This window comes from Sus scrofa, chromosome 12 (assembly GCF_054392235.1).
Source record: "Sus scrofa isolate SSC_HxYL_T2T_F1_AM1 chromosome 12, Sscrofa_HxYL_maternal_Yorkshire_Landrace_v2.0, whole genome shotgun sequence".
Lineage (NCBI taxonomy): Eukaryota > Metazoa > Chordata > Mammalia > Artiodactyla > Suidae > Sus > Sus scrofa.
The window spans coordinates 20,038,707-20,064,362 of record NC_139394.1 but is presented as its reverse complement, the minus strand read 5'-3'; the positions used below and the strand labels follow the sequence as shown (position 1 = coordinate 20,064,362).

The window sequence follows — 25,656 nt, the reverse complement described above, 5'->3', positions numbered from 1 at the left end:
GAGTTGCGACTTATTACGTCACAATGATTGCTGTACTAGAGTCGGAACCACTGCGTGAGTATGGAAAACAAGCGAGAGTAAGTGCTTAAAACAGTCACAGGAAGAGGCCGGTACCCTCACTCTTTCCTCCACAATGGACGTCTCCAGTTTAGGTAAATAATTGTGGAGGGAAAAAACTACCATTTCCAGCATGCATTGCGCATCGAAAGGTCTTGGCCACAGAGTTCCTAGGAAACTGTAGTCTTAAGGAGAGGAGCTTCCGACAGAGGAAGCGGGCAGGCTTCTGACGACAACCCAGTTGATAAATTGAAGAGCTCTGCTGCGCTTATGCACTCAACAGATATGGATTGGAACGTTGTGTTTTGCTATCTTGAGAGCGGAGAATAGGCTAAAGAACCTACAAGTCCTAGGAAGACTACAATTCCCATCCAGCCCCGCGAGTCTCCAGCAAGTCATCTTATAAGGTCGGTGACCTAAGGGAACACTTCGGGCGCAGCTTTTACCTGGGAAAAGGAAATCCGCCAGTGTCCAGGCTCCGGCCCACGGCTGCGCACTGGTAGTTCCGCCCCTTTGCCCCAGTGTTTGTTATTGTTGTGAGGATCAGGGCGCTCCTGCCCCGCCCCCGCCAGCGCATCTTCGACCAATCAATCGGGTGGTGGTTTTGAGGGACAAATGGCAAGAACCAATCATCTTGTTGGACACTCAGAGCAACAGGGGACTAGGCCCTGTCTCTCTCCGCCATGTTAGATTTATCCCGTAGGGATAGCAGCAGAGCTGGCAGTGAACTGTCCCTACGCTGGTCTCCGGCAGGCGCCCCCCGGGGGCGGAAAGCTGGTAAGGAAGAAGCTGCGGTTGCCTAGGGTGGTGTCACGTCGCCCTGAGGGTGCTTGGGGAAGTTCAAGGAGGGAGTCCTGCAAAGAAGAGGGGCGACTTTTTCCATGTCTGGGGCAGCTGATCTTTTCAGTGACCGGATGGGAGAGCCGTTTGAGGGGGCCGAGGAGGCGGATACCACCGGAGGGTTGAAGGGTCCATGGTTCAGAACGCCTGGGTTCTGCTGGAGGACGCCAAGACTCCCCAGCACAAAGAAGGCCTAAGCAAAGAAAAGGAAAGAGAGTCCTTAGGGGGTGGTGACACTGCCTGGGGGACATGGAGTGATAGGAAATGATAACTGGACCACTAGGAGGAAGTCTGCAAGGAAAAAAAAAAAAATGACACTACCCACACAGTCTCTTCATTCCTCCTCACCCCACTTTTGGGGAAACTCATAAAGAAGTCTCCTTGGTCAGGGACCTCCGGTGGAAAGGCACCGTTTTATCTTTTTATTGAACATGCAGTTTTCAGGTGACACGTTTTAACTAGGATAGCTTGTACAGGCCTCATTTGGAGACAGTAATCAAAGCTCAGCTTCCCAGGTCAGCCTTATTAAAGAGATTTTTGATATCCCAGAAAAATCGACAGGAAAAGCTTTGTGCCAGGCAAAGGTGAGCCAATAGCATGAACTTGAAATAATTCCAGTTAATGAAAGCTGAAGGCCTGAGCCCCAGCTACCTGACTTTACCTACTACAGAGACAGATGGTGTTAACCATAGCCTAGATATTTCCACAAGTTCAAGATTAGTGCTCTTGCTGAAAGCATTTTCACATACAAGGCGAAACAAAAATAGGCAGCTCTTTATGAAGACCTGGATGTGGTCCAGCTAAACTAGAATCTCCCACTTCCTGTTTTCTCCTCATCCCCCGCCAACCAGCTGGATGAGCACCAAAGTATCTAAACTAATTTCCAATTGTGTAATTTGAGAAAAGGGGAAGAATATGTTTCCTTCTGGATTCTCAAAAGTGTGAGAGTGAGTTTTTCATAAGTTGAAAAGTGAGAATGTGTTTTAGGATATTCACTTTTGGTGGAATGAATCAGTCACTTAATCGCTCTGATTTTTTGCTGAAGATTCTGGGGACTTGGCAGGAATTCTGTCCAAATCTTAAGGACCCCAAGAATTGCATTTTATATGAATGAAATACTATATGTCAACAGGATTGGTGCTAGAAACTATTTTGTTGGTGAACTTGGCTCTAGGTAGAGATAAAGAATAGAAAAGGTTGGGGGAGATTGTCTTTGGATTTAAAAAAAAACTCTGATCCATCAGAGAGTTCAAGGTCATTTTTAATGACAGTCTCAGTTGTATTGTTTCACAGGGCAGTTCCTTATACTGTGGAAAACAGGACTGTTTTAAGTTCTGAAGACTGATTCATCATCATGGTAACTTTTACGTTTGCGTACCGTTTTCAAAGAGCTAGCATACACATTTTTATTTGATCCTTGTGATTACATTGTGAGGTTGGCAAAACACAGATCTTAGACCTATTTTACAGATTAAAGAGCTGAAGCTCAAAGGTTAAATGACTTGCTCACACTTGTATGGCTAGTAATATGCCAGAACTGGGTCTGGAACCCAACTCTCCTAAACCCCTGTGCTCCTCCCATCCCACCCCGTTACAGTATATAAACTCCTGAGACTTAATCTTCTTCCTTTCCAATGTCCTGTGCCTGGAGCATAACCTGGCTCTTTGTAGATGCTTATTCAAGCTTTGTTGATGAATATGTTTAAAAGCTGGCCCTTTTCACTGCAACTTCTTATGTTTAGATTTAAACAAATGATTTTTTTCATAAAGTCATAAAAACAACCAATCTAACAACCCATTAGTAAACAAAATCCTTAAAATTCTTACCTTTTTTTTGGTCTTTTTAGGGCTGCACCCTGTGGCTTATGGAGATTCCCAGGCTAGGGGTCCGATCGAGCTGTAGCTGCTGGCCTTGCCACAGCCACACGGGATCCGAGTTGCATCTGCAACATACACCACAGCTCACAGCAACACCAGATCCTTAACCCACTGAGTGAGGCCAGAGATCAAACCCGAAACCTCATGGTTCCTAGTCGGATTTGTTTCCACTGAGCCACAATGGGAACTCCCTAAACTTCTTATCTTTTAGAGGTAAATACTCAATTATTTTATGTATGCAATGAGGCTGTCAAAATAATCCAGTAAGAAAGGGCATTGCTGTAACAAGATTAGCCCTGAGTTGATGATAATTATGGAAGGTAGTTGATGGGTCCATAGGAGTTCATTGTGTATTAGTCTCTCGTCTTTTGTAAAGGTTTGAATTTTCCCATAATGATTAGATTTTTAAAATTAGATTATTATAGTTTTGTTAAACATTAGTTGACTACATTCAATCCAGACTGGGTGGGGGGGGAATGGAAAGGTATGGATGACTGAGGGTAGCTTTGAGTTGATTGTTGTAGTTAGATGTTCATTATTCTCCACTTTAATGTGTCTTGAAATTCTCCATAAAAGAAGAAAAGCAGACTGAAAAAAAAGAAACACAGTTCATGAAGGATGAAGTGTGTTGAATGCTACTACCCCTGTGTAGTTTCTTGGCTAGTGTTTCAGCCTCTAAACTGTTAAAATTGATCTAATAGAGAGCCTGAGTTGCTCAATTGAGGAAAAGGCTGTTTTTCCAAGAAAATGTAGAACATCCCGCTTTCAAATTTTAGGAATGTAAATTCCCCAAGGGTAGAGACCTAATCTTATTCATCTTGGTATCTTACTTCTAGTAAATATATAACAGTAAATATTAATTAAGCAGTCATTATGAAGTCACAAAATCCTAAAGGATTTTACAAATGTTAGATGATTTCTGTGATGTGGCCAAAACATACATTCTCTCTGCAAACATATAGCAGTGAGATTTGTTTTAAAACACCCACTAAGACTGTAAATAGCAGAAGAGCAGGAACATTATCTTCTCAGCTACTGCTGTGTCCTCCTAGCCTAGCCTGTATTAGTTCCTCAAAAGTATTTGTTGAATGAATGTTTATGCAATTCTTAGAATCCTTTCTAGTATGTTGTCTCTCTCTCACCTAGACTCTCTAGCCTTACAGCATGGAACCACAGGTTACTCTAAATGTGACTTTTAAAAATGAAACTCAAAGCTTTCTGGTTTCTGATCCAGAAAATACAACTTGGGCTGATGTGGAAGCTATGGTGAGTGTTACTTTGTTTTGTTTCTTCATCCTGTAAGCATAGATATTTTTTCCAAAGGCAAAGGCAAAGCTGTTTTTAGCAGTGCTTCCTAGCTGTAATAAATTCAGTCATATTTACCATTTCTGGACCCTTTGGAAAATTATTTTTGACAGGGGTTTGGTATTCAAATAGGAGATGTGCCCCAGCAAAGGGAGTAAATTCCTTTTGCAAAGTTTAGAAAGGAGAAGTAAAATTATTTTTAAAGCGAGTTAGGACTTAAAAAACCTGTTAATTTTAGAAACAGTCTGAGGAATGAATTGGTGTGGGCCCCACCCTAACAAGGCCCCAGGTGAGTGTTCTCTTGCTTCAGAGCGTATAGGTTATTGTGGTTTTTGAACCACCAAGGATATAATTTGTGTTTTGAAAGAGCCGATCGATTGCTTTTATTGCTAAGTCAGAAGCTGAGTATCTCAAAGTTGAACAGAAAAAACTCCCACAGGTGTTCAGACAGCAGCTCATCTAGTCCTTTTGGTGCTGCTGTTAGTGCTTTTCCTCCTCTTGGTTTTGCCCTTTGTACTCTTCTGTATGTGTTTGATTTGCAGTAGTGAATGTTTTACTTCCTGTGTAACTGTGTTTATTTAATGAAACTTCGATAAAAACCTACTTTTATCTGGTTATATGTTATGGTAACCAAAAAGGAAACGAAATGGTGGAGAGACGTCAAAAGATGATCTGATTTAGTCCTCTGTCTTCCGGGAAATATTTCTTTAGTTTCTCTGTACTGTCTGGGACAGATGGTTATCCAGAGAGTTGGGTCCTGTTTGTCAGATGATCTGAAAACCAAACACAGCTATCTTTCTTTTCCTACTAGTTCAATGAACTAACAGCTTGCCTTTTTTCTTCATTGTAAATTTTAAACTATAAAAGTGTAATACATGCCCATTGTAAGAAATGAAACAATCCAAACATACATAAAGAAAACAATCTCTCTCTACCTACTGTTCTAACCAGTGGTAACAGCCTTATATGTACTTTCTATATTTTCCATGTTCATACAGGTATCATACCAGGTTCATACTCTAACATCATTCTATAGCTTCCTTTTTTTTTCTTTCTTTCTTTTTTTCCTTAAAGGCTGTACATGCAGCATATGGAGGTTCGCAGGCTAGGGGTTGAATTGGAGCTGCAGTTGCTGGTCTGTGCCACAGCCACAGCAATGAGGGATCCGAGCCACATCTGCAACCTACACCAGAGCTCACTGCAACACTGGATCCTTAACCCACTGAGCGAGGCCAGGAATTAAACCCAAATTCTCATGGATATTAGTCAGGTTTGTTACCACTGAGCCACAATAGGGATTGCTATAGTTTGCTTTTTTTACCCAACCTGTATTATAGACACCGTTCTCAAGGAATAGGTAAGGCCCCAAGCTCATTCTTTTTATTTTATTTATTTTTTATTTTTTATTTTTTTAAAATTTTTTGTTTTTGTTTTTTTCTAGGGCCGCACCCATGGCATATGGAGATTCCCAGGCTAGGGGTGTAATTGGAGCTGTAGCCACTGGCCTACACCAGGGCCACAGCAAGACAGGATCTGAGCCGCATCTGCCACCTACACCACAGGTCACGGCAACGCCAGATCCTTAACCCACTGAACAAGGCCAGGGATCGAACCCGAAACCTCATGGTTCCCAGTCAGATTCGTTAACCACTGAGCCACGACGGGAACTCCCATTCTTTTTAAAGTTAATATCTTGTTCACAATATCGGACAATACTGTTGGTGGTGTTCTACCACAATTTAACTGTCCCTTATTGGAAGGTTGTTTTTATGGGTTTTTTTTTTCAATTGAGATATAATTGACATATAACATTTTAATTTGAGGTGTACGACCTAATGATTTTATATTTGTATATATTACAAAATGATCACCACAGTAAGTCTAGTTAACATTTACCACCACACACAGTTACAGTTTTTCTTTCCTGTGATTACAGCTTTTAAGATCTGTTCCTGGAGTTCCTGTCGTGGCGTGGTGGTTAACGAATCCGATTAGGAACTATGAGGTTGTGGGTTCGATCCCTGGCCTGGCTCAGTGGGTTAAGGATCCAGCGTTGCCGTGAGCTGTGATGTAGGATGCAGACGTGGCTCGGATCCCGAGTTGCTGTGGCTCTGGTGTAGGCTGGTGCTACAGCTCTGACTCGACCCCTAGCCTGGGAACCTCCCTATGCTGCGGGTACAGCCCTAGAAAAGACAAAAAGAAAAAAAAAATCTGTTCTTTTAGCAACTTTCATGTATATAGTACAGTACATATTATTAACTTTAGTCACCATGCTGTACGTTATATCCCCAGGACTTATTTATTTTATAGCTGGAAGTTTGTACCTTTGACCATCTTTACCCATTTTACCCACTCCCCATTCCCTGCCTCTGGCAACTACCAATGCGTTTATGAATTGTTTGTTTTTAAGATTCCACATGTGAGATTATATGGCAGTTCTCTGTCTGACATATTTCACTTAGCATAATGTCCTTAAGGTCAAAGGGTTTTTTTGGTTTTTTCCTTTTACCACTATAAAATAGACTATAGGAGATCTCTCTGTATGTATAACTTATTCACTGTTCTTGTTTCCCAAAGTGAGATTAATGGGTCGCAAAGCTTGTGACTTTAAATTTTAATTGATACTGCCATGTGCTTTTCAGAACAGTTGTACCACCCCACAGAAACACGTGACAGTGCCCTGAATTTATGACAACACTGGATGTTATAGCTTTAAAAATTATCTTGCCATTCTGTTGAGATGACGTCTCATTGCTTTAATTTGGGTTGTTCTGACTACCATTAAGGTTAAACATCTTTTCATGTATTTTTTAGGCATGTCAGATTTCTTCTTCTATGACATTTCTGTAGATTTTGGCTCACTTTTACCAGTTAGAATCTTATGATTAGCAGTTGCTTTTTTATATTGCGGATACTAACCCTTTGTCTCTCATGAGTTGCTGATATTTTCCCCAGTCTATTGTTTGTCTTTTGACTTTGTTTATGGGTTTTTTTAACAATGTATTTTTTTTAAACCGTAGCCCACTAATTTTTATGTAGTGAAATATGTCCATCCTTTATTTTATGACTTCTAGTGTTCTATTACAACCTTCCTTTTTGATAACTTGAGCATATAATGTGTACATTTCATTTGCAGGTAAAAGTTTCATTTGATCTGAACACTATCCAAATAAAATACCTGGATGAGGAAAATGAAGAGGTAAAGTATATAATGGTACCCATGGCCAGGTATCCAGAATAGGGATCTTATTACATTGCTTTTCTTTTTTTTTTTTTTTTTTTTTTTTTTGCCACATCTGAGGCATGTGGAAGTTCTTTGGCCAGGGATTGAACCTGCACCACAGCAGCAGTCCAAGCTGCTGCAGTGACAATGCCAGATCCCCTGTGCCACAAGGAAACTCCCATAAGAATCTTATTTCTCAGGAGGGATATGGAGCTCAAAAAGTTTAGTGTTTATCTCATTTGTGTAGGGGTTTAAATGTATTTGATAATTTCATGTTCTGAGCCAATATGTGGCATCTGAAATGGAGCTGAGAAAGAGGGAAGCAACCCAAAGAAGAACATCTGAGAGGAGTTCCTGCTATGGCGCAGTGGGTTAAGGATCCAGTTGTATCTGAGGTGCTGTGGGTTCAGTCCCCGGCCCAGGAATTTCCATTTGCTGCTCTCTGCTTAAAAAAAAAAAAAAAAAAAAAAAAAAGGAAAGAAAATCTCAGAGATAACTTTCACAACTCTGTAGTGACCTTATGTTCAACTCTATCACAAGCTGCTCTTTAGTTTGTAATAATAAAAATAATAATGGCAGGAGTTCCCTTTGTGGCTTAGTGGTAACGAACCCAGCTAGTATCTGTAAGGATGCAGGCTCCATCCCTGGCCCTGCTCGTGGATTAAGGACCCAGCATTGCCGCAAGCTGTAGTGTAGGTCATAGACACCATTCAGATCTGGCATTGCTATGGCTGTGGTGTAGATCTGCAGCTACAGCTCCTATTTGACCCCTATCCTGGGACCTTACATGTGCCCTGGGTGTGACCCGAAAAATAAATAAATAATAATGGCAAACCTTTACTGGGTGGTTAAAGTATGTCAGACTAACAACAATACTATGTATGTACACACTGTTATCTTCTCTCTTTTACCCATGAGGAAACTGAGGCACAGAGTTTAACTCGACCAAAAGCACAGAAGTTTAGAAGTAGCAGAGTAGAGTATTACTCATGCCTTCTGGTATACACACTTCATACCCTCTGGCTCCAGAGCCCAGGCTCCTAACCACTATATTATGTTGTCCCATAATGGACCTGAAATAAAGGATAGAATAGTTAAGCAATACAATTCCTTAATAATTATTAGCTAGTTCATGATACTGGAAAAGCTGAACCCCTGACCTGAGCATGCTCAACTGATGTCGCTTTTTTTCTTTTACAGGTATCCATCAACAGTCAAGGTGAGTCCCTAGGAGAACCTGTTCAGCTATATTTAAAAGCCTTAATCTGTTCATGTGCATTGGCATGTCCATTTTCACTCATATCTTGCTGCAGTACTGGTTTTAGAGTAGAATTTAATGTTTAGTAAATTGACGTTGCACTCACCCATGAGCATTAGTTACATAGCAGATCTTTATTTTATAGCAGTTTTTTGTCTACAAGTTGATACCTTGATTGGACCCAAAGGATACCTTTAATGAGAGGTTCTCTTATACTTAAGATGCTAATCTTCTGAAAATATGCTTCCCAGTTCAACACATGAAAACATGTTTTCCTGGTATTGCTTTTGTCCTTGACTCGAATAAGACAGTTGGTTGTTTAGAGCATGGAGTGCATCTTCCCACAGGAACAATGTTATATTTGAAGGGTAGGTTCCCAGGATAGCCCCAAAAGCTTATTTTTTACCAGCTGAAATGATAGTATTAACACTATCCCTGAACTCCCTTGAGTCCTGGGCCTCACTAAGTCTAGTGTGAAGGAACTGGATTGAGTTTTTATAATTGAAAGGCTCTAGTAGCACAGAGAGAGGGATTAAACGGGGAGAACTAATCTGTAAGTAGCTTCTATTTACGATAGGATGAGAAGAGAGTTTGTCAGCAAAAAAGGTAGTAGCTATTCATGTATAAGGATTGTAAGCTAAGAAGTCTTAAAAGTAAGAAATGACTGTGTGATTAATAGAATCTTTTGGTCTAGTGAAAAAATATCACAGTATGTATTTTTTGTCCTTTAGGAGAGTATGAAGAAGCCCTTAAGGTAATGATTATTTTATCTTATTTTCAAAGAACTTAAAAAACGTTTATGGGCTAAAATTTGAGCCTGAATTCTCTTAGCCATGGGGAGGAACTAATGGCTATAAACACAGCAAAACTCAAACAAGTTTGGTATATGGTGTACTGCACAGTGATAGGTACTCCTAATAAAAAGATTCTTGCCAGTTATCATTGCATCTCATTGCCTATCTGGATGCCATCATCCTGGCATTTCAGAATACAGAGAACTCTGGAATGATGCTATCTGGTTCACACTTTTCATCTCTTTCCTTCATCTTGTTCCCTATAGAATGTTAAACTATAATGTGGAAGAATTTAAGGTATAAACCATCCAGTTACAATCTTTTTGTCAGTGGTGAATTAGAGGATTCCTCAAGGTCACTTATTTAAGGAGTACTAAGCTGGCCTTTCACTGACTATCCTTTATAAACTTCTAATCCAGACAAAGCCATTTTCCATAATCACTTTTGATCTAATGAGGGAAAGGCAAGTTTTGCTTTGTTTTGTTTTGTAATTAGGAGCTAGATTTAACCCTTTCTGGTTTTTAGTCAAAATTGCTGTTATGGATGCCACTTATTTTAAAAGTTTAGCCAGTGTTCTCTGCCTCAGTTTTCATGTGGTCTTCCTATTTCCTTTTTGCTTTTAAGCTATTCTAAGGTGCTGTCCCCCACATCCCTTGACTTTTGTCCATCTCTTCTGGCTTTTCTGTGTTCTCAGAAGCAATAGTAGCTCACTAAAAAAAGTCTTCTAAAACTTTCAGAATTCTTCTACCCTTCCCACAGACAATGTTAGATTATCTATTCAGTCGTAAATCTTGGATTGCAGGAGTCTAGAGTTTATGTAAGTCTGTCTTGCCCCAGCAAGTGATATTTTTATACTTTTTAAAATATATTGCTATATAATACTTAAGATCCCATGTTTATATTCTGATACATTTTATTACAGTTGTTTATTGAGCAGTTTTTTCCACAGACTCTACCAAGCATTTTATAAAAAGCTTCTTGGTTTATGGTCTGGAATAGAAGGTGGCAAACTGCCTGGTGAGCTGGCCTTGTGTGTGTGTGTGTCTGTGTGTGTATGTACACACATATATGTATATACATCTGTACACACATATATGTGTGTATTTTTTAAGTTTTCTAAACATTATCATCTGAATTTCCTGTTAAAAAAGTATTTGAACCTGTCACTCCAATAGAAGGTTCTTTATGTTCTCCAGGCCAGCCTTCCTTCAGAGGCAAATAAGTAAGAAACAAATCACCTCACACCTGTCAGAATGGCTATCATCTAAAAGACCATAAAGGACTTCTCTGGTGGCCTAGTGGGTTAACGATCTAGCATTGTTGCTGGTGTGACATGGATTTGATCCCTGGCCTGGGAACTTCTGCCTGCTGAGGGCATGACCAAAAAAAAGACCATAAATAAATGTTGCTCAGGATGTGGAGAAAAGGGAACATTTGTATGCTGTTGGTGGGAATGTAAATTGGTGCAACCACTGTGGAAAACAGTTTGGAGGTTCTTCAAGAAACTAAAAATAGAATTACCATATGACACAATTACCATATGTTCCACTCCTGGGTATACATCTGAAGGAAACAAAAACTAATTTGGGCATTCCCCTTGTGGCTCAGCAGGTTAAGAACCTGACATAGTGTCCTTGAGGAAGCAGGATCAATCCCTTGCCTCCCTCAGTGGGTTAAGGATCCAGCGTTGTTGCAAGCTGCGACATAGGTCATAGGTGCAGCTCCAGTCTGGTGTTGCTGTGGTTGTGGCATAGACCTCAGCTGCAACTCCAATTCAACCCCTAACCTGGGAACTTCCATATGCCACAGATGCAGCTGCAGCCATAAAAAAAAAAAAAAAAAAAAAACTAATTTGAAAAGATCCATGTGCCCTAGTGTTCATAGCAGCATTATTTACACATAGACAAGATTGGAAGTAACCTAAGTGTCCATCAGCAAGCAGATGAATGGGTAAAGAAGATGTGATACACACACACACACAATGGAATACTACTCAGCCATAAAATAATGAAATTTTGCCATTTGCAACAACATGGATGTAACTTAGTGAAGTAATCAGAGAACGACAAATACTATATGTTGTCATCAAATACTGTATGTGGAATTTAAAAAATAAACTAGTAAATAAAATAGAAACCAACTCACAGATACAGAAAACAAACTAATATTTGCCACTTTGGGGGAGGTGGGACAAGATAGAGGTGGTAGATGAAGAGGTACAAACTATTAGGTATAAAATAAGCTATAAGGATATATTTACAGCACAGGACATTTAGCCAGTATTTTATAATAAGTGGAATGTAATCTTTAAAAAATGCAAATCACTATGTTATACACCTGAAATAATAATGTAAATCACCTATACTTTAGTTTTAAGAAAGAGAATTCAGAGTCTCTGTGGTAGCTCAACGGGTTAAGGACCCAATGCTATCGCTGTGGCTCTGATTCGACCTCTGGCCTGGGAACTTCCATATGCCATAGATGTGACTGTGGAAAAAAAAAAAAGAAAAGAAAGAAATAATTATGTAGAGTATATATAGATAATTTCCTTTTACAAAAACAAAATATTTGGTCATTTTATATTCCAGTGTAGTGTAGCAATCCAGTTTCACCCTTGATTAAGGATGACGTGTCTGATTTAATTTTGGTTTTGTTTTTTATTTTTTAATTTTTTTTGTCTTTTTGCCACTTCTTGGGCCGCTCCTGCGGCATGTGGAGGTTCCCAGGCTAGGGGTCCAATCAGAGCTGTAGCCGCCAGCCTATGCCAGAGCCACAACAACATGGGATCCGAGCTGCGTCTGCAACCTACACTACAGCTCACGGCAGCGCCGGATCGTTAACCCACTGAGCAAGGGCAGGGATCGAACCTGCAATCTCATGGTTCCTAGTCGGATTCGTTAACCACTGCGCCACGACGGGAACTCCCTGTTTTTGTTTTTAAAGAAGATACTCCATTTATAAATTACATTTGGTTGGCCTTTTTTAGTTTCTTGCTCAGTATCTTGAGCACTTCCATTTTCTTCTTTTTGTAGAGCCTTTGAGCAGTTTCTCTCTTATCTCCTCCTTATTCTTAGTCTTTTAATAACATGCTTAGTTTGTACCTGTTCATATTCTTCCTGTGTCTCTGTTTGTTTGTTTGGGGGAGGGGGGCATGCTTGCAGCATGCAGAAGTTTCTGGGCCAGGGATTGAATCTATGCCACAGCAGTGGCAATGCTGGCTCCTTAACCTACTGAGCCACCAAGGAACCCCTCTTCATGTGCTTTTTGATAAGATATTTCTTTTCATTTTCTTTAGAATTGTAAGTTTACTCTTAGGCTCATTATTCTTCTGGCCCAGGCTGCTCAAAGCTAGTGTTGTTCAGACAAAGCCTATTCAGTACTACCTTGCTCTTCTAGCAAGAGGTATTTCGTTCTTTTTGATGGCTGAGTAATAGTCCATTGTGTATAGTTACCACATCTTCTTGATCCACTCCTCTGTCGATGGACATTTAGGTTGTTTCCATGTTTTTGCTATTGTAAATAGTGCTGCAGTGAACATTGGAGTACATGTGTCTTTGCAAGTCATGGTTTTCTCTGGGTAGATGCCCAGGAGTGGGATTGCTGGATCAAACGGTAGTTTTGTGTTTAGTTTTTTTTTGTTTTGTTTTTTTTTTTTTTGTTTTTTTTTTTTGTCTTTTGTCTTTTTGTTGTTGTTGTTGCTATTTCTTGGGCCGCTTCCGCGGCATATGGAGGTTCCCAGGCTAGGGGTTGAATCGGAGCTGTAGCCACCGGCCTACACCAGAGCCACAGCAACGCGGGATCCGAGCTGCGTCTGCAACCTACACCACAGCTCACGGCAACGCCGGATCGTTAACCCACTGAGCAAGGGCAGGGACCGAACCCGCAACCTCATGGTTCCTAGTCGGATTCATTAACCACTGCGCCACGACGGGAACTCCTGTGTTTAGTTTTCTGAGGAATCTCCATACTGTTTTCCACAGTGGTTGCACGAATTTACAATCCCACCAACAGTGTACTAGTGTTCCTTTTTCTCCACACCCTCTCCAGCACTTATTGTTTGTAGACTTTTGGATGATGGCCATTCTGGCTGGTGTAAGGTGATACCTGGAATGCTATTTTTAATTGGAATCTTATGAGTGTGGTATGTGAAAATAGATAAAGGTAACAAGTGGTAACAAGTGGGAGGAACTAAAACCCCATGGGCTTGACCCCAATCTCTTCTTGCCACTGGGTAACAAGTGGGAGGAACTAAAACCCCATAGGCTTGGACCCTTAATCTCTTCTTGAACCACAGATATTCCTTGAAGTTGAGCTTTCAAAGTAGGATACTTAAGAAGATGCTCTTCTAAAAGAGGTGGCTACATATGGGACATTAAGTTTCTTGGGCTCTAGAATTGACTGTTAAAAAGGTGAGATTAGGGAGTTCCCGTCGTGGCACAGTGGTTAACGAATCCGACTAGGAACCATGATGTTGCGGGTTCGGTCCCTGCCCTTGCTCAGTGGGTTAACGATCCGGCGTTGCCGTGAGCTGTGGTCTAGGTTGCAGATGCAGCTCGGATCCCGCGTTGCTGTGGCTCTGGTGTAGGCTGGTGGCTACAGCTCCGATTCAACCCCTAGCCTGGGAATCTCCATATGCCACGGGAGCAGCCCAAGAAATAGCAACAACAACAAAAGACAGAAAAAAAAAAAAAAAAAAAGGTGAGATTAGGGGAGTTCCTAATTGTGGCTCAGTAGGTTAAGAACCCAACCAATATCCATGAGGATGTGGGTTTGATCTCTGACCTTGATCAGTGGGTAAACAATCCGAGTTGCTGCGAATTGCAGTGCAGGTCACAAACAAAACTCAGATCTTGTGTTTCTGTGGCTGTGGTGTAGGCTGGCAGCTGCAGCTCTGATTCACCCCCAGCACAAGAACTTCCATGTACCACAGGTGTGGCCCTAAAAAGACAAAGGGGGAAGGAAGTTGAGATTAGGATCCATAAGTGGAGTCCTACAGGAATACCAGTTAATAGGTGATAACTAGACATTGTGTAGTGATAATTTCACAGTGTATGCAAGTGTCCAATCATGTACATCTGAACTAATATCAATTACACTTAAAATTTTTAAAAATTAAACAGAGGAATTCCCTTCGTGGCTCAGTGGTTAATGAATCTGACTAGGAACCATGAGGTTGCAGGTTCGGTCCCTGCCCTTGCTCAGTGGGTTAAGGATCCGGCGTTGCTGTGAGCTGTGGTGTAGGTTGCAGACGAGGCTCGGATCCCGCATTGCTGTGGCTGTGGCGTAGGCCGGCGGCTACAGCTCCGATTCGACCCCTAGCCTGGGAACCTCCATATGTCGCAGGAGTGGCCCAAGAAATGGCAAAAAGACCAAAAAAAAAAACCAAACAAACAAAAAAAACTTAAACAGAAGAGTAATAACCGAGTTAATGAAACCCCTCACCTAATAAAGTGGCCAAAAACCTGCTTTTGTTTTTTAGTAATAAAACCACTTCTACTTAACATTCTTGACAAAGAAACAGCAGGCTGAGTATTAACTCATTTGACTTAATAAAACAAGTCCTGATACTTTGCAGCGTATTTCACCACACCTGTTTAGTTGTCTCTGAAATTTCATTTGGAAAGGAGAATTACACAACACTGTTTTTATTTCACAATGTATGCTCTCAGATGGCAGTTAAGCAGGGAAACCAGCTGCAGATGCAAGTCCACGAAGGCTACTCTGTTGTTGACGACGCCCCACCCCGAGTTGGAGCAGAAAAACGACCAGTTGTAAGGACAGGGAAGAAGCCACTTGCACATTATTCTTCACTGGTGAGAATCTTGGGATCAGACATGAAGACCCAAGAGGAGCCTATAGCACAGGTATGAAGAGAATGAACCTGTCTCTACAATTACCTGTGTTTCATTGTCTCTGGTCTAAGATGTGATCTGCTCATCAAAGATGAAAAGTCATCTCTGGAGTTCCCATCATGGCACAGCGGAAACGAATCCAACTAGGAACCATGAGGTTGAGGGTTTGATCCCTGGCCTCACTCAGTGGGTTAAGGATCCGGCGTTGCCATGAGCTGTGGTGTGGGTCGCAGGCGAGGCTCGGATCTGGCATTGCTGTGGCTCTGGCATAGGCTGGCAGCTGTAGCTCCAATTAGACTCCTAGTTTGGGAATCTCCATATGCTGCAGGGGCTCTAGAAAGACAAAAGACCAAAAAAAAAAGTCATCTCTTTCTGGCTTTTTGAAACTAAGAATAGTGGTTACTTCTGGAGAGGAACGTGAATAGGGTGACAACAAACTTTGGGGTTTTTTTAGTACTCCTTCATGGTCATTTTTTTAAACCATGTATTTTCCTTATTTGACAAAAGAAACCTCAAAATAGGAAGTTCCCATTGCAGCTCAGCAGTAACCAACCCGACTGGTATCCATGAGGATTCTGGTTCAATCCTTGGCCCCGCTCAGTGGGTTAGTGGGTTAAGGATCTGACATTGCCATGAGCTGTAGTGTAAGGCAGCAGCTGTAGCTCTGATTCAGCCCCTAGCCTGGGAACTTCCATATGCCACAGGTTCAACCTAAAAAGAAAAGAAAAAAAAATAAAGCTCAAGATAATACATTTCATGAAAATTAAACAGGAAAAAAGAGTTCCACGGTGGTGCAGCAGGTTAAGATCCAGCATTGTCACTACTATGACTCAAGTCACAGCTGTGGCATGAGTTTGACCACTGGCCACAGAACTTTGATATGCCAAGGGCGTGGCCAAAAATATATATAATAATAATAACCTCTAAGATCTTGGATTGTATTTCCTTGCAGCAGTTTCCACCTGCTCCATGTGATGGAGACCAGCCTCAAGACAAGCCCCCGGACTGGTTCACAAGCTACCTAGAGACAGTGAGTGAGCTCTCTGGCTTGGGCTTTAGCGGCAGTATTGGCACAGGTAGAATGTGGAAGAAATAGAGAACTGAACCCAGATGGCTGCTGCCTCTGGTGCAGGTGAATGAAGAGGGATAGTTAATAATTTCCAAACTAGAGCGACCAATCAAGAAAGTCCCTAATGGAGTTCCTGTCGTGGCTCAGTGGTTAACAAATCCGACTAGGAACCATGAGGTTGCAGGTTCAATCCCTGGCCTTGCTCAGTGGATTAAGGATCCAGCGTTGCCATGAGCTGTAGTGTAGGTCGCAGATGCTGCTTGGATCCCGTGTTGCTATGGCTCTGGCGGAGGCCAGCGTATACAGCTCCAATTCGACCCCTAGCCTGGGAACCTCCACATGCCGTGGGAGCGGCACTAGGAAAGGCAAAAAGACAAAAAAAAAAAGAAGAAGTAAAAAAGAAAGTCCCTAGCTTTTACAGTGATGTACTAGAAAAAAGAGGGAGTTTAATTCTCAGGGTATAAGGGAAAGGGACACATCTCTATGTATGAGAAGGAAGAGTTAGAAATTTACTCATCAAAGGGTTTCTTGGTGTTTTCCTGGAGCCAGTTTAGTTGTATTTTGCTATGTTTCTGTCCATTCAGTAGCTATTATCTATTATGTTCTTAGGTTATACCAGAGATGGTGAGATTTCAGGTCCATTTGATATCTTCATGCCTTTTTCTAATTTGGAACTGAGAGTTTTTCCCCTGTCTTCTCTGTATTCTAGTTCAGAGAGCAAGTGGTAAAAGAAACTGTTGAGAAGCTTGAACAGACTTTACATGAGAAGCTTGTCCTCCAGAATCCATCCTCGGGTTCCTGTCCCTCAGAAGTCTCAATGCCTATTTCAGAGGAAACATTGTCTTTGCCAGAAAACCAGTTCAGCTGGCACATTGCTTGCAGCGGTTGCCAAAGGAGTATCGTTGGAGTGCGCTACCAGTGCAGGTAAAGCAGTGACTTAGCAATGAACCAGTGTTAGCAGTCCCTAGAGCTAGCCTTCTAGTGTTCTGGGAGGTAAAGTGTGTATTCTACCTCTAAGCATCAGCCATAGTACGTCTGAAATGGAAATAAGTCTTCACCTGGAAGAGAAAAATAACTGATGTTATTATACTGTTCACATTGCTGTGTTTGGATATAGATTTGAAGTAACAGAGCCAAACAAAATTGGAACATCAAGAATTGTCTCCCTCTTCCAAATGCTTTTTTAGCTTATTTCTTCCCATAGGTTGTCCTTTGAAATAACTGTAGGTCAGAGTTCCCTTCATGGCTCAGCAGAAGCGAATCTGACTAATACTCATGAGGATGCAGGTTCAATCTCTGGCCTCACTCAGTGGATTAAGGATCTGGCGTTGCTGTAAGCTGTGGTGTAGGTCGCAGACACGGCTTGGATCCCGTGTTGCTGTGGCTGTGGTGTGGGCCGGCAGCTACAGCTCCTATTTGACCCCTAGCCTGGGAACTTCTATGTGCCATAGGCACAACCCTAAAAAGACAAAAAAGGAAGAAAGGAGAAAGAGAGGGAGAAAGAGGGAGGGAGAAGGAAAAGGAAGGAAGGAGAAAAGAAATAGATGTAGATTAAGTGTTGTTATCCTCATTTTATTCATGAGGATTGAGACATGACATGGATGAGTGACATGTTCAGGTTACCACCTAGCTGGTAATAGAGCGAATATGGAAGTCTGTGTTCATAACTCCTGACCTCAGGTCGTTCCCACTGTGCCATTCTTTTCCTCACAGCCTCTGCCCATCCTACAATATCTGTGAAGATTGTGAATCGGGGCCATATGCCCATGACTCCAACCATGTCCTGCTGAAGCTGAGGAGACCTGTTGTGGGTTCCTCTGAACCCTTCTCTCACTCACCATTCTCTACCCCTCGTCTTCCTGCTGCTCTGGAACAAGCCAGGTAAAACCATACATACATGGGATGCTTGTTCTCTGGTTAGCTTCTTGGTTTTGATAACAGCACGTGAATCACAAAACTACAAATAGTTTCCTTAGTTCCTACTCCTTTCCAGCTGTTGTGCAGTGACAGGAGTAATTATCCAAAGTTAATGAGATGGAAATAAAAACTATAGAAAGAAATTAAGAAACTAAAGTAGGAGGTCCGTGGTGGCCTAGCAGTTAAGGATCTAGCATTGTCACTGCTGTGACTTGAGTTCGAACCCTGGCCTGGGAGCTTCTGCATGCTGTGGGCGCTGCCAAAAAAGTAAGAAGCTAAAGGAGAAGCTGATGGAGACCGAAAGTGACTCAAAAGAGCTTCAAGATTTGTTTGTGAGGTTTGTTTTTTTAAGACTTTCATTTGTTATCTCACAGGCTCCAGAAGCAGGTTGACAAGAACTTTCTTAAGGCAGAAAAGCAAAGGTTGCGAGCTGAGAAGAAGCAGCGTAAAGCAGAGGTCAAGGAACTTAAAAAGCAGCTTAAACTCCACAGGAAGATTCATCTGTGGAATTCGATCCACGGGCTCCAGAGCCCCAAGTCTCCTTTAGGCCGACCTGAGAGCCTGCTGCAGTCTAACACCCTGATGTAAGCCCAGGGCCAGCCCTCCACACTGGAACTAAAGCCAATTTCTGTCTTATGTATTGGCAGCCCGTAGCACCCAAACCCTTAAAACTTTGCATTTTCCGATCCTGATGTTCTTAAAGAGTGATTTGATAGTTATCTTTTACACTTGCTTTGTTGCCTTCTTCAGAAAGATAGAAACCAGTTAGGTTCAGAACTGGCTGGTGTGATCTCTCTTCACTGGAGCCAGTATGGATTTGGAGCAAAAGGAGTAAACATTTTAAGAGCCCAACTCTCTAGTTGTTTTATTTATGGACCTTTTTACTTATCCTTACCATGGCTTTTTAACTCAGGAGTCAGGTCTATCCTCTTTTTAAAATATTTTTGGAGTTCCCATCGTGGCTCAGTGGTTAACGAATCTGACTAAGAACCATGAGGTTGTGGGTTCGATCCCTGGCCTTGCTCAGTGAGTTAAGGATCCGGCGTGGCCGTGAGCTGTGGTGTAGGTCACAGACGCGGCTCAGATCCCGAGTTGCTGTGGCTGTGGTGTAGGCCGGCGTCTACAGCTCCGATTAGACCCCTAGCCTGGGAACCACCATATGCTGCAGGTTCGGCCCTAGAAAAGGGAAAAAGGCAAAAAGACAGGAAAAAAAAAATTATTAGTGTTTTTTTTTCTTTTCTTTTGAAGATTTTTATTTTTTCTGCTATAGTTGGTTTACAGTGTTCTGTCAATTTCTGCTGTACTGCAAAGTGACGCAGTCATACATATGCATATATATATATACACACACACACACACGTTCTTTTTCTCACATTATCCTCCCTCATGTTTCATCACAAGTGACTAGATGTAGTTCCCTGTGCTATACAGCAGGATCTCATTGCTTATCCACTCCAAATGCAATAGTTTACATGTATTAACCCCAAACTCCCAGTCCATCCCACTCCCTCCCTCTTGGCAACCACAAGTCTGTTCTCCAAGTCCATGAGTTTGTTTCTTTTCTGTAGATAGGTTCATTTGTGCCGTATATTAGATTTCAGATATAAGTGATAGCATATGGTGTTTCTCTTTCTGACTTAGTATTATTTTTAAGGCAAATACATTAGTATATCCTCTAGGGTCACGGTCTGTCCCTTGAACATTATTAGGTATTCAGAAGCTGTCACAGGAATTCCCATTGTGGCTCATCGGGTTATGAACCCGACTAGGAACCATGAGGTTGTGGGTTCGATCCCTGGCCTCTCTCAATGGTTTAAGGATCCATCATTGCCATCAGCTGTGGTGTAGGTTGCAGACGTGGCTTGGATCCTGTGTTGCTGTGGCTGTGGCGTAGGCCGGCAGCTGCAGCTCCAATTCACACCCTAGCCTGGGAACCTCCATGTGCTGCACCTGTCACCCTAAAAAGCCAAAAAAAAAAAAAAAAAAGAAGAAGAAGAAGAAGCCATCACAGCCATTAGCAAATGATTATCTGAATTTCTATTCAGGCTCCCTTTGCAGCCCTGTGCCCCAGTTATGCCAACCCTCAGTGCAGCATTTGTGGATGAGAATTTGCCTGATGGGACTCACCTTCAGCCAGGAACCAAGTTCATCAAGCACTGGAGGATGAAAAATACAGGAAATGTAAAGTGGAGTACAGACACAAAGGTATTTTCCCCCACAGTATGTGAAGATGAAGTGATTTGAGGTGGCAGGGTGTTCAGCTAACTAACTTTCTCTTGTCACTGTTCTTTTCAGCTTAAGTTCATGTGGGGAAACCTGACTTTGGCTTCTGCAGAAAAGAAGGATGTTTTGGTTCCCTGCCTCAAGGCCGGCCATGTGGGAGTTGTTTCTGTGGAGTTCATTGCCCCAGCCTTGGAGGGAACATACACTTCCCACTGGCGTCTTTCTCACAAAGGCCAGCAGTTTGGGCCTCGGGTCTGGTGCAGTATCATAGTGGATCCTTTCCCCTCCACAGAGAGCCTTAATGACGTTGAAAAGGGCATGATCAGCTCAAGCAAAGCTGATAGTCTCACCTGTCAGCAAGAGGTGAGCATCGGAGGGGATGACAAAAACCAAAGAGCCACTCACATTTGGTAGTTCTTCCAGAGCTCTGGAAAGGCTGGCTTCTCCCCATCAGTGTGCTTATATTGGGCCTAGTCTTCAGGGGCTTTGTTAGGCGTCCTTTGGATCTTGTTCAGGCATCCTTCAGTGCTTTTGTATTTCTTCGTAGTGATGCATGGCCAGCCTCTTTGCCACATGAAGGAAAGCAGGCGCATCTGGTCTGTGGACCTGCTGGGCTGGTGGCTCTGCCACTTAACAGTCAGTCTCTCTTCAACATCCCTTGCATGTGTTTTCTAAATACTGATGAAGTCTTGTCCTGGTTACTGGGCAGTTTTTTTAGGCACCTTCCCTGTATTAGTAGGGCCACTTTTTTTGAGTGTTTTCTGCATAAATTTATTTACCCAGTGTTAATGTCCTGGTTTTGGTTATTGTTACTATGCTTAATCTAAGCTGTTGCCATAGGGGAAGCAGGGTGAGGGGGTGATTAGTGAACGCTACTATTTTTGGAACCTTTCTATAAGTCTAAAATTAATATCAAAACAAAAAGTTTTGGAGTTCCTGTCATGACTCGATAGAAATGAATCTGACTAGCATCCGTGAGGACGCAGGTTCGATCCCTGGCCTTGCTCAGTGGGTTAAGGATCCAGCATTGCCATGAGCTGTGGCTTAGGCCAGTGGGCTACAGCTCCAATTCTACCCCTAGCCTGGGAACCTCCATAAGCTGTAGGTGCAGCCCTAAAAAGAACCCCCCACAAAAATCTTTTTTTAAAACATGCAGTGCTTTTGTTTTTAGGGAGGCAGCCATCAGCCTGCCCTGCCTTTTGAGTTCTGTTGAGGACCTAAACTTTGTCCTGATGGTTTCTCTCCACAGGAAGCTTTTCTTCTGGCCAAAGAAGAAATCCAGCCTGGTGAAACAGCTGAGCGGACAGAAGGAACAGGAACCTGCATCCCACAGAAGGCAAAAAATGTTGCCAGCGAGAGGGGGCTCTACATCCCATCCGTGGACCTTCTGACTGCCCAGGTGGAAGATTGAGCATTTTGAGGGGCAAGGGACAGAAAGTGTTGGGGAAAGAGTCCTTACCTTGTTGAAGAGAAGGTAGTATAGCCACGGGTGGTGTCTAGGAAGTTAGAGATATGACCGCTTTAGTCTGGCCAGATGCACTGAATGGTAAGGAGATCACCAGTGGAAGCAAGTTTCTAAACTAAATGTTTCCTCTTTGAATTGAGAACTTATCTTACGCTTCCCCACAACCTCCCTTTAGTTGCCTCTTCGTTTCTGCCTTATGGGATCACCTTCCTCCCCACTGTGTTTCCTCTGTTTCCTGCCATTTGGTTATTTGAACATCTAGTTCCCATTTAACTCTTCTTGTTTCACTTGACTGAGATGAGGCATGTCTTTGAACAGAGTTGAATGTAGGATGGTGTGGAGTGCAGTGGCCTGCAGGTCCCGTCAAGACAAAACATGGCTCTAGCATGTGCTTCAGGTAACCTAAACTGCCCCTCTTTTTCCCTCCCAGGACCTGCTGTCCTTTGAGCTGTTGGATATAAACATTGTCCAAGAGTTGGAGAGAGTGCCCCACAACACACCTGTTGGTAAGAATGTCACTCATCCACCTTGTTTATTTTATTAACGAGCACAAAAGTCAGAGGCAACAGTGCAAGTTGGTGCAAGGCTTCCCCACCATAAAGGGGCCCTCTTCTCCATTTATCTCTAGATAGCTGTGTCCCTTTGTTCCTTTACATTCATGGTTCTGTGTCTTGGCCATGGTCTTCCAAAGCCAAACAACTGTTTATGATCCTTCCTGCATTGATTGATCTGTCTGAGATCCTTGTATACCTTATGGTCTAGGGAAATTCTTTACAACAGGCCTTGAAGCATACCTGGGTTTATTTTAGCCCTGCAGGAGGCAGAAGCCTATGAGCTGCTGCTTCTGGACAGACCGTTGTTTATGTGATGCTTTTCTTGGTTGATGGTTCTCCTGTCTTCATTCTCCAGATATGACTCCCTGCATGTCTCCTCTGCCACATGACAGTCCTTTAATAGAGAAGCCAGGCTTGGGGCAGATACAGGAAGAGAGTGAAGGGGCGGGATTTAAAGCACTTCCTGGTAAGGGGTTAAATATTTGTAAAGTATTTGCATCCTCCCTTTCCATACCACGCCCTGTTACACATACCCCCTACTAACCATACCTTGGTGTGTGAATGGGGTTTCTGTAGGATTTCATTTTTTGAAGTCTCCTCACCTTCATATGGCACTGATGGCAGTTATTCCTTGGCATCGGCTTAGCACAAGTACATGACTAGAGACTTCACCCAGTCTCCAGACACCAAGTGCAGACAAAGTTCTGTCTCTTTCAGACTCCACGGTGTCAGTGAAGAAGAAGGCTGAAAACATTTCTTCAGTGGAGGAAGCGGATGACGACCTGAGTGGGACCCAGTTCGTGTGCGAGACAGTAATCCGGTCCCTTACCTTGGATGCTGCTCCAGATCACAAACCACCTTGTAGACAGAAGTCCCCGCACAGTGAGTGTCCTCAATTCCCCCCTCCAAGCACCTGTATTGTGATCGACAGACCTGAGCTAGATAGACGTGTTCTTCTTTACTGAGAATGGAGGTAGTGATATTTGTTAGAGTTCAGATCGTGATTATTTCTGCATATACTACCTGACCATTATTTATAGCATCAGGAGCAAAGCAGCTACCATAACTCATTTCTGCACTTTCCAGGGGCAGAATTCCAGCTGCACACCACAGAGGAACAGCAGGCATTTGTGCTGCCTGGATTCTGCAGTAAAGAGTCTTCTTGTAAGTTGACAGAGCTTCTCAACATGCCCATTAGAGCTCAGTTGTCTCCTTTCTTCAGGAAATAGTGGGCAGAAGCACCAAACTAAATTTCTCAAGGTTAAATTCTGCTATAATTTCTTTATGGCAGAAATTTCTAGATATCAGGTAGCTAGAACCAATATCATTCATTTAAGTATATAACCATCAGGTGAAGAGGAAGGGGCACGGGGCCTCCAGGAGTTCCCTTTTTCTGTTGCATAGGGCTAAGAATCTGGTATTGTCACTGCAGCAACCCAGGTTCGATCTCTGGCCCAGGAACTTCCATGGGCATTGAAAAAAAAAAACACTTACTATCCAAAAACGCAGATTCTTCTACATGAAAATAATGTGGAAAAATCTCTTGTTCATTACAATGAAATTTTACCTATACCTTTGAGCATGATATATCTCACTTTTGTTGAAAATAAACATATAAATTATATAATATATAAACACACACACACATATATGCATTTTACACACTTGTGTACAAATGCATATTAAGAAAGTATAGAAGGACTTAACACCAAAATGTTCACAGTAGTTGTCTCTGATAAGATTACAGGTACTTCTTTATTTCTTTTTTTTCCCTCATCTATGTTGGGCCAGTTTTCTGTCATGACTACTCATTACTTTTGCAAAGAAGAGGAAAGTGGTCATATAGTCCTGCAGTGCTTACCACCATTTTCTTTTTTTATAACATTGTTAGATAATATATCAGGTTTTTTTTTCTTTTGCTTTTTCCTTTTCCTTTTTTTTTTTTTTTTTTTTTTTGTCTTTATTTTGAGGGCTGCACCTGCAACATATGGAGGTTCCTAGGCTAGGGGTCAAATCGGAGCTGTAGCTGCCAGCCTACACCACAGCCACAGCAAAGCCAGATCCAAGCCGTGTCTGTGACCTACACCACAACTCACGGCAATGCCAGATCCTTAACCCACTGAGCGAGGCCAGGGATCGAACCCACCACCTCATGGTTCCTAGTCGGGTTCATTTCCGCTGCACCACGACGGGAACTCCCTTTTTCTTTTTTTCTTAATGGCCACACCTGCAGCATATGGAATTTCCCAGGCTAGGGGTTAAATCAAAGCTGCAGCCACAAGCCTACACCACAGTCACGTCAGATCCAAGCTGCATTTTAGACCTATGCCACAGCTTGCTAGAATACTAGATCCTTAACCCACTGAGTGAAGCCAGGGATCAAACCCACATCCTCATGGATACTAGTCGTATTCTTAACCCATAGAACCACAATGGGAACTCTTAAAATATATCAGTTTTAATTTGAACCCATCTCAGTATATAACCATCAGGTGAAGAGGAAAGGGCACAGGGCCTCCTTGTTTTAGGATTCATAGTGTTCCCAGAAGCCTGGATGTTTCTGCTGACCTTGCGGTTCTTTCTGGCTTTGTGTAGGCTTCAGACTTCACTATGGCTATGGCTATGGTTTCAGCAGCAGTCCTGCCCTCTGGTTCGTTCTTCTCCTCTGGCTTTCATAATTGTAGCTCATGACCCATAATGCTTGGTAGAGTCAGGGTAGCACCAGGGGCTGCTTTTACCTTATCCTTTAAAATTGGTTACTTTCATCCTTTAGTGAAATTTGCCTCACCAGAAGAGGGACCACTTGGAGACGAGAGGGAAGAGATCGTCCATATTGCTGAGGAAGAAGCTGTTGCGGAGGAGGAAAATGATGAGCTTAAAGATGAAGTTCAGAGTCAGTCCTCTGCTTCCTCGGAGGATTACATCATCATTCTGCCTGAGTGCTTTGACACGAGCCGCCCCCTGGGGGACTCCATGTACAGTTCTGCACTCTCACAGCCAGGCCTGGAGCGAGGGGCTGAAGGCGAGCCTGGGGTTGAGGCTGGGCAGGAGCCAGTCGAGGCTGGGAAAAGACCCCCTGGAGGGGAGAACCAACCCCAGGGGCACAGCATCAATGACATCCTTACAACCTCACAGACTCTGGACACAGTGCCCCTAACCCCAGAAGTGGTAGGGCCTCCACCACAGCTACCCAGGTACCATCCACACCCTGTTCTGCTGGG

General features: G+C 42.7%; 2 protein-coding genes across 62 annotated transcripts in view; one reads left to right on the top strand and one right to left on the bottom strand.

Moving 5' to 3' along the window:
- The window catches only part of BRCA1 (BRCA1 DNA repair associated), a 65,223-nt gene extending 64,668 nt beyond the window's left edge, over window positions 1-555 (bottom strand). For all 12 annotated transcript variants that reach the window (XM_084984224.1, XM_084984225.1, XM_084984231.1 and 9 more), the window contains exon 1: window positions 504-555. The gene's annotated coding sequence lies outside the window, so the exon portion shown is untranslated. The remainder of the gene's footprint in view (window positions 1-503) is intronic.
- Window positions 21-25,656, top strand: part of NBR1 (NBR1 autophagy cargo receptor) — a 33,160-nt gene continuing 7,524 nt past the window's right edge. The window contains exons 1-19 of one of the 50 annotated variants that reach the window (XM_084984285.1): window positions 746-834; window positions 2,191-2,254; window positions 3,922-4,041; window positions 7,217-7,279; window positions 8,504-8,522; window positions 9,293-9,315; window positions 15,025-15,219; window positions 16,163-16,237; window positions 16,986-17,200; window positions 17,990-18,157; window positions 18,568-18,777; window positions 20,239-20,398; window positions 20,489-20,779; window positions 21,666-21,815; window positions 22,312-22,387; window positions 22,791-22,901; window positions 23,153-23,317; window positions 23,522-23,599; window positions 25,209-25,629. In XM_084984285.1, coding sequence (XP_084840411.1) covers window positions 3,940-4,041; window positions 7,217-7,279; window positions 8,504-8,522; window positions 9,293-9,315; window positions 15,025-15,219; window positions 16,163-16,237; window positions 16,986-17,200; window positions 17,990-18,157; window positions 18,568-18,777; window positions 20,239-20,398; window positions 20,489-20,779; window positions 21,666-21,815; window positions 22,312-22,387; window positions 22,791-22,901; window positions 23,153-23,317; window positions 23,522-23,599; window positions 25,209-25,629 — 2,522 coding nt within the window. In that variant the 5' untranslated portion in view covers window positions 746-834; window positions 2,191-2,254; window positions 3,922-3,939. Of the gene's footprint in view, window positions 465-737; window positions 835-2,190; window positions 2,255-3,921; window positions 4,042-7,216; window positions 7,280-8,503; window positions 8,523-9,292; window positions 9,316-15,024; window positions 15,220-16,159; window positions 16,238-16,985; window positions 17,201-17,989; window positions 18,158-18,567; window positions 18,778-20,238; window positions 20,399-20,488; window positions 20,780-21,665; window positions 21,816-22,311; window positions 22,388-22,790; window positions 22,902-23,152; window positions 23,318-23,521; window positions 23,600-25,208; window positions 25,630-25,656 lie in introns of those variants that run through there. The other 49 variants (XM_005656952.4, XM_084984284.1, XM_005656951.4 and 46 more) reach the window with 49 other exon arrangements.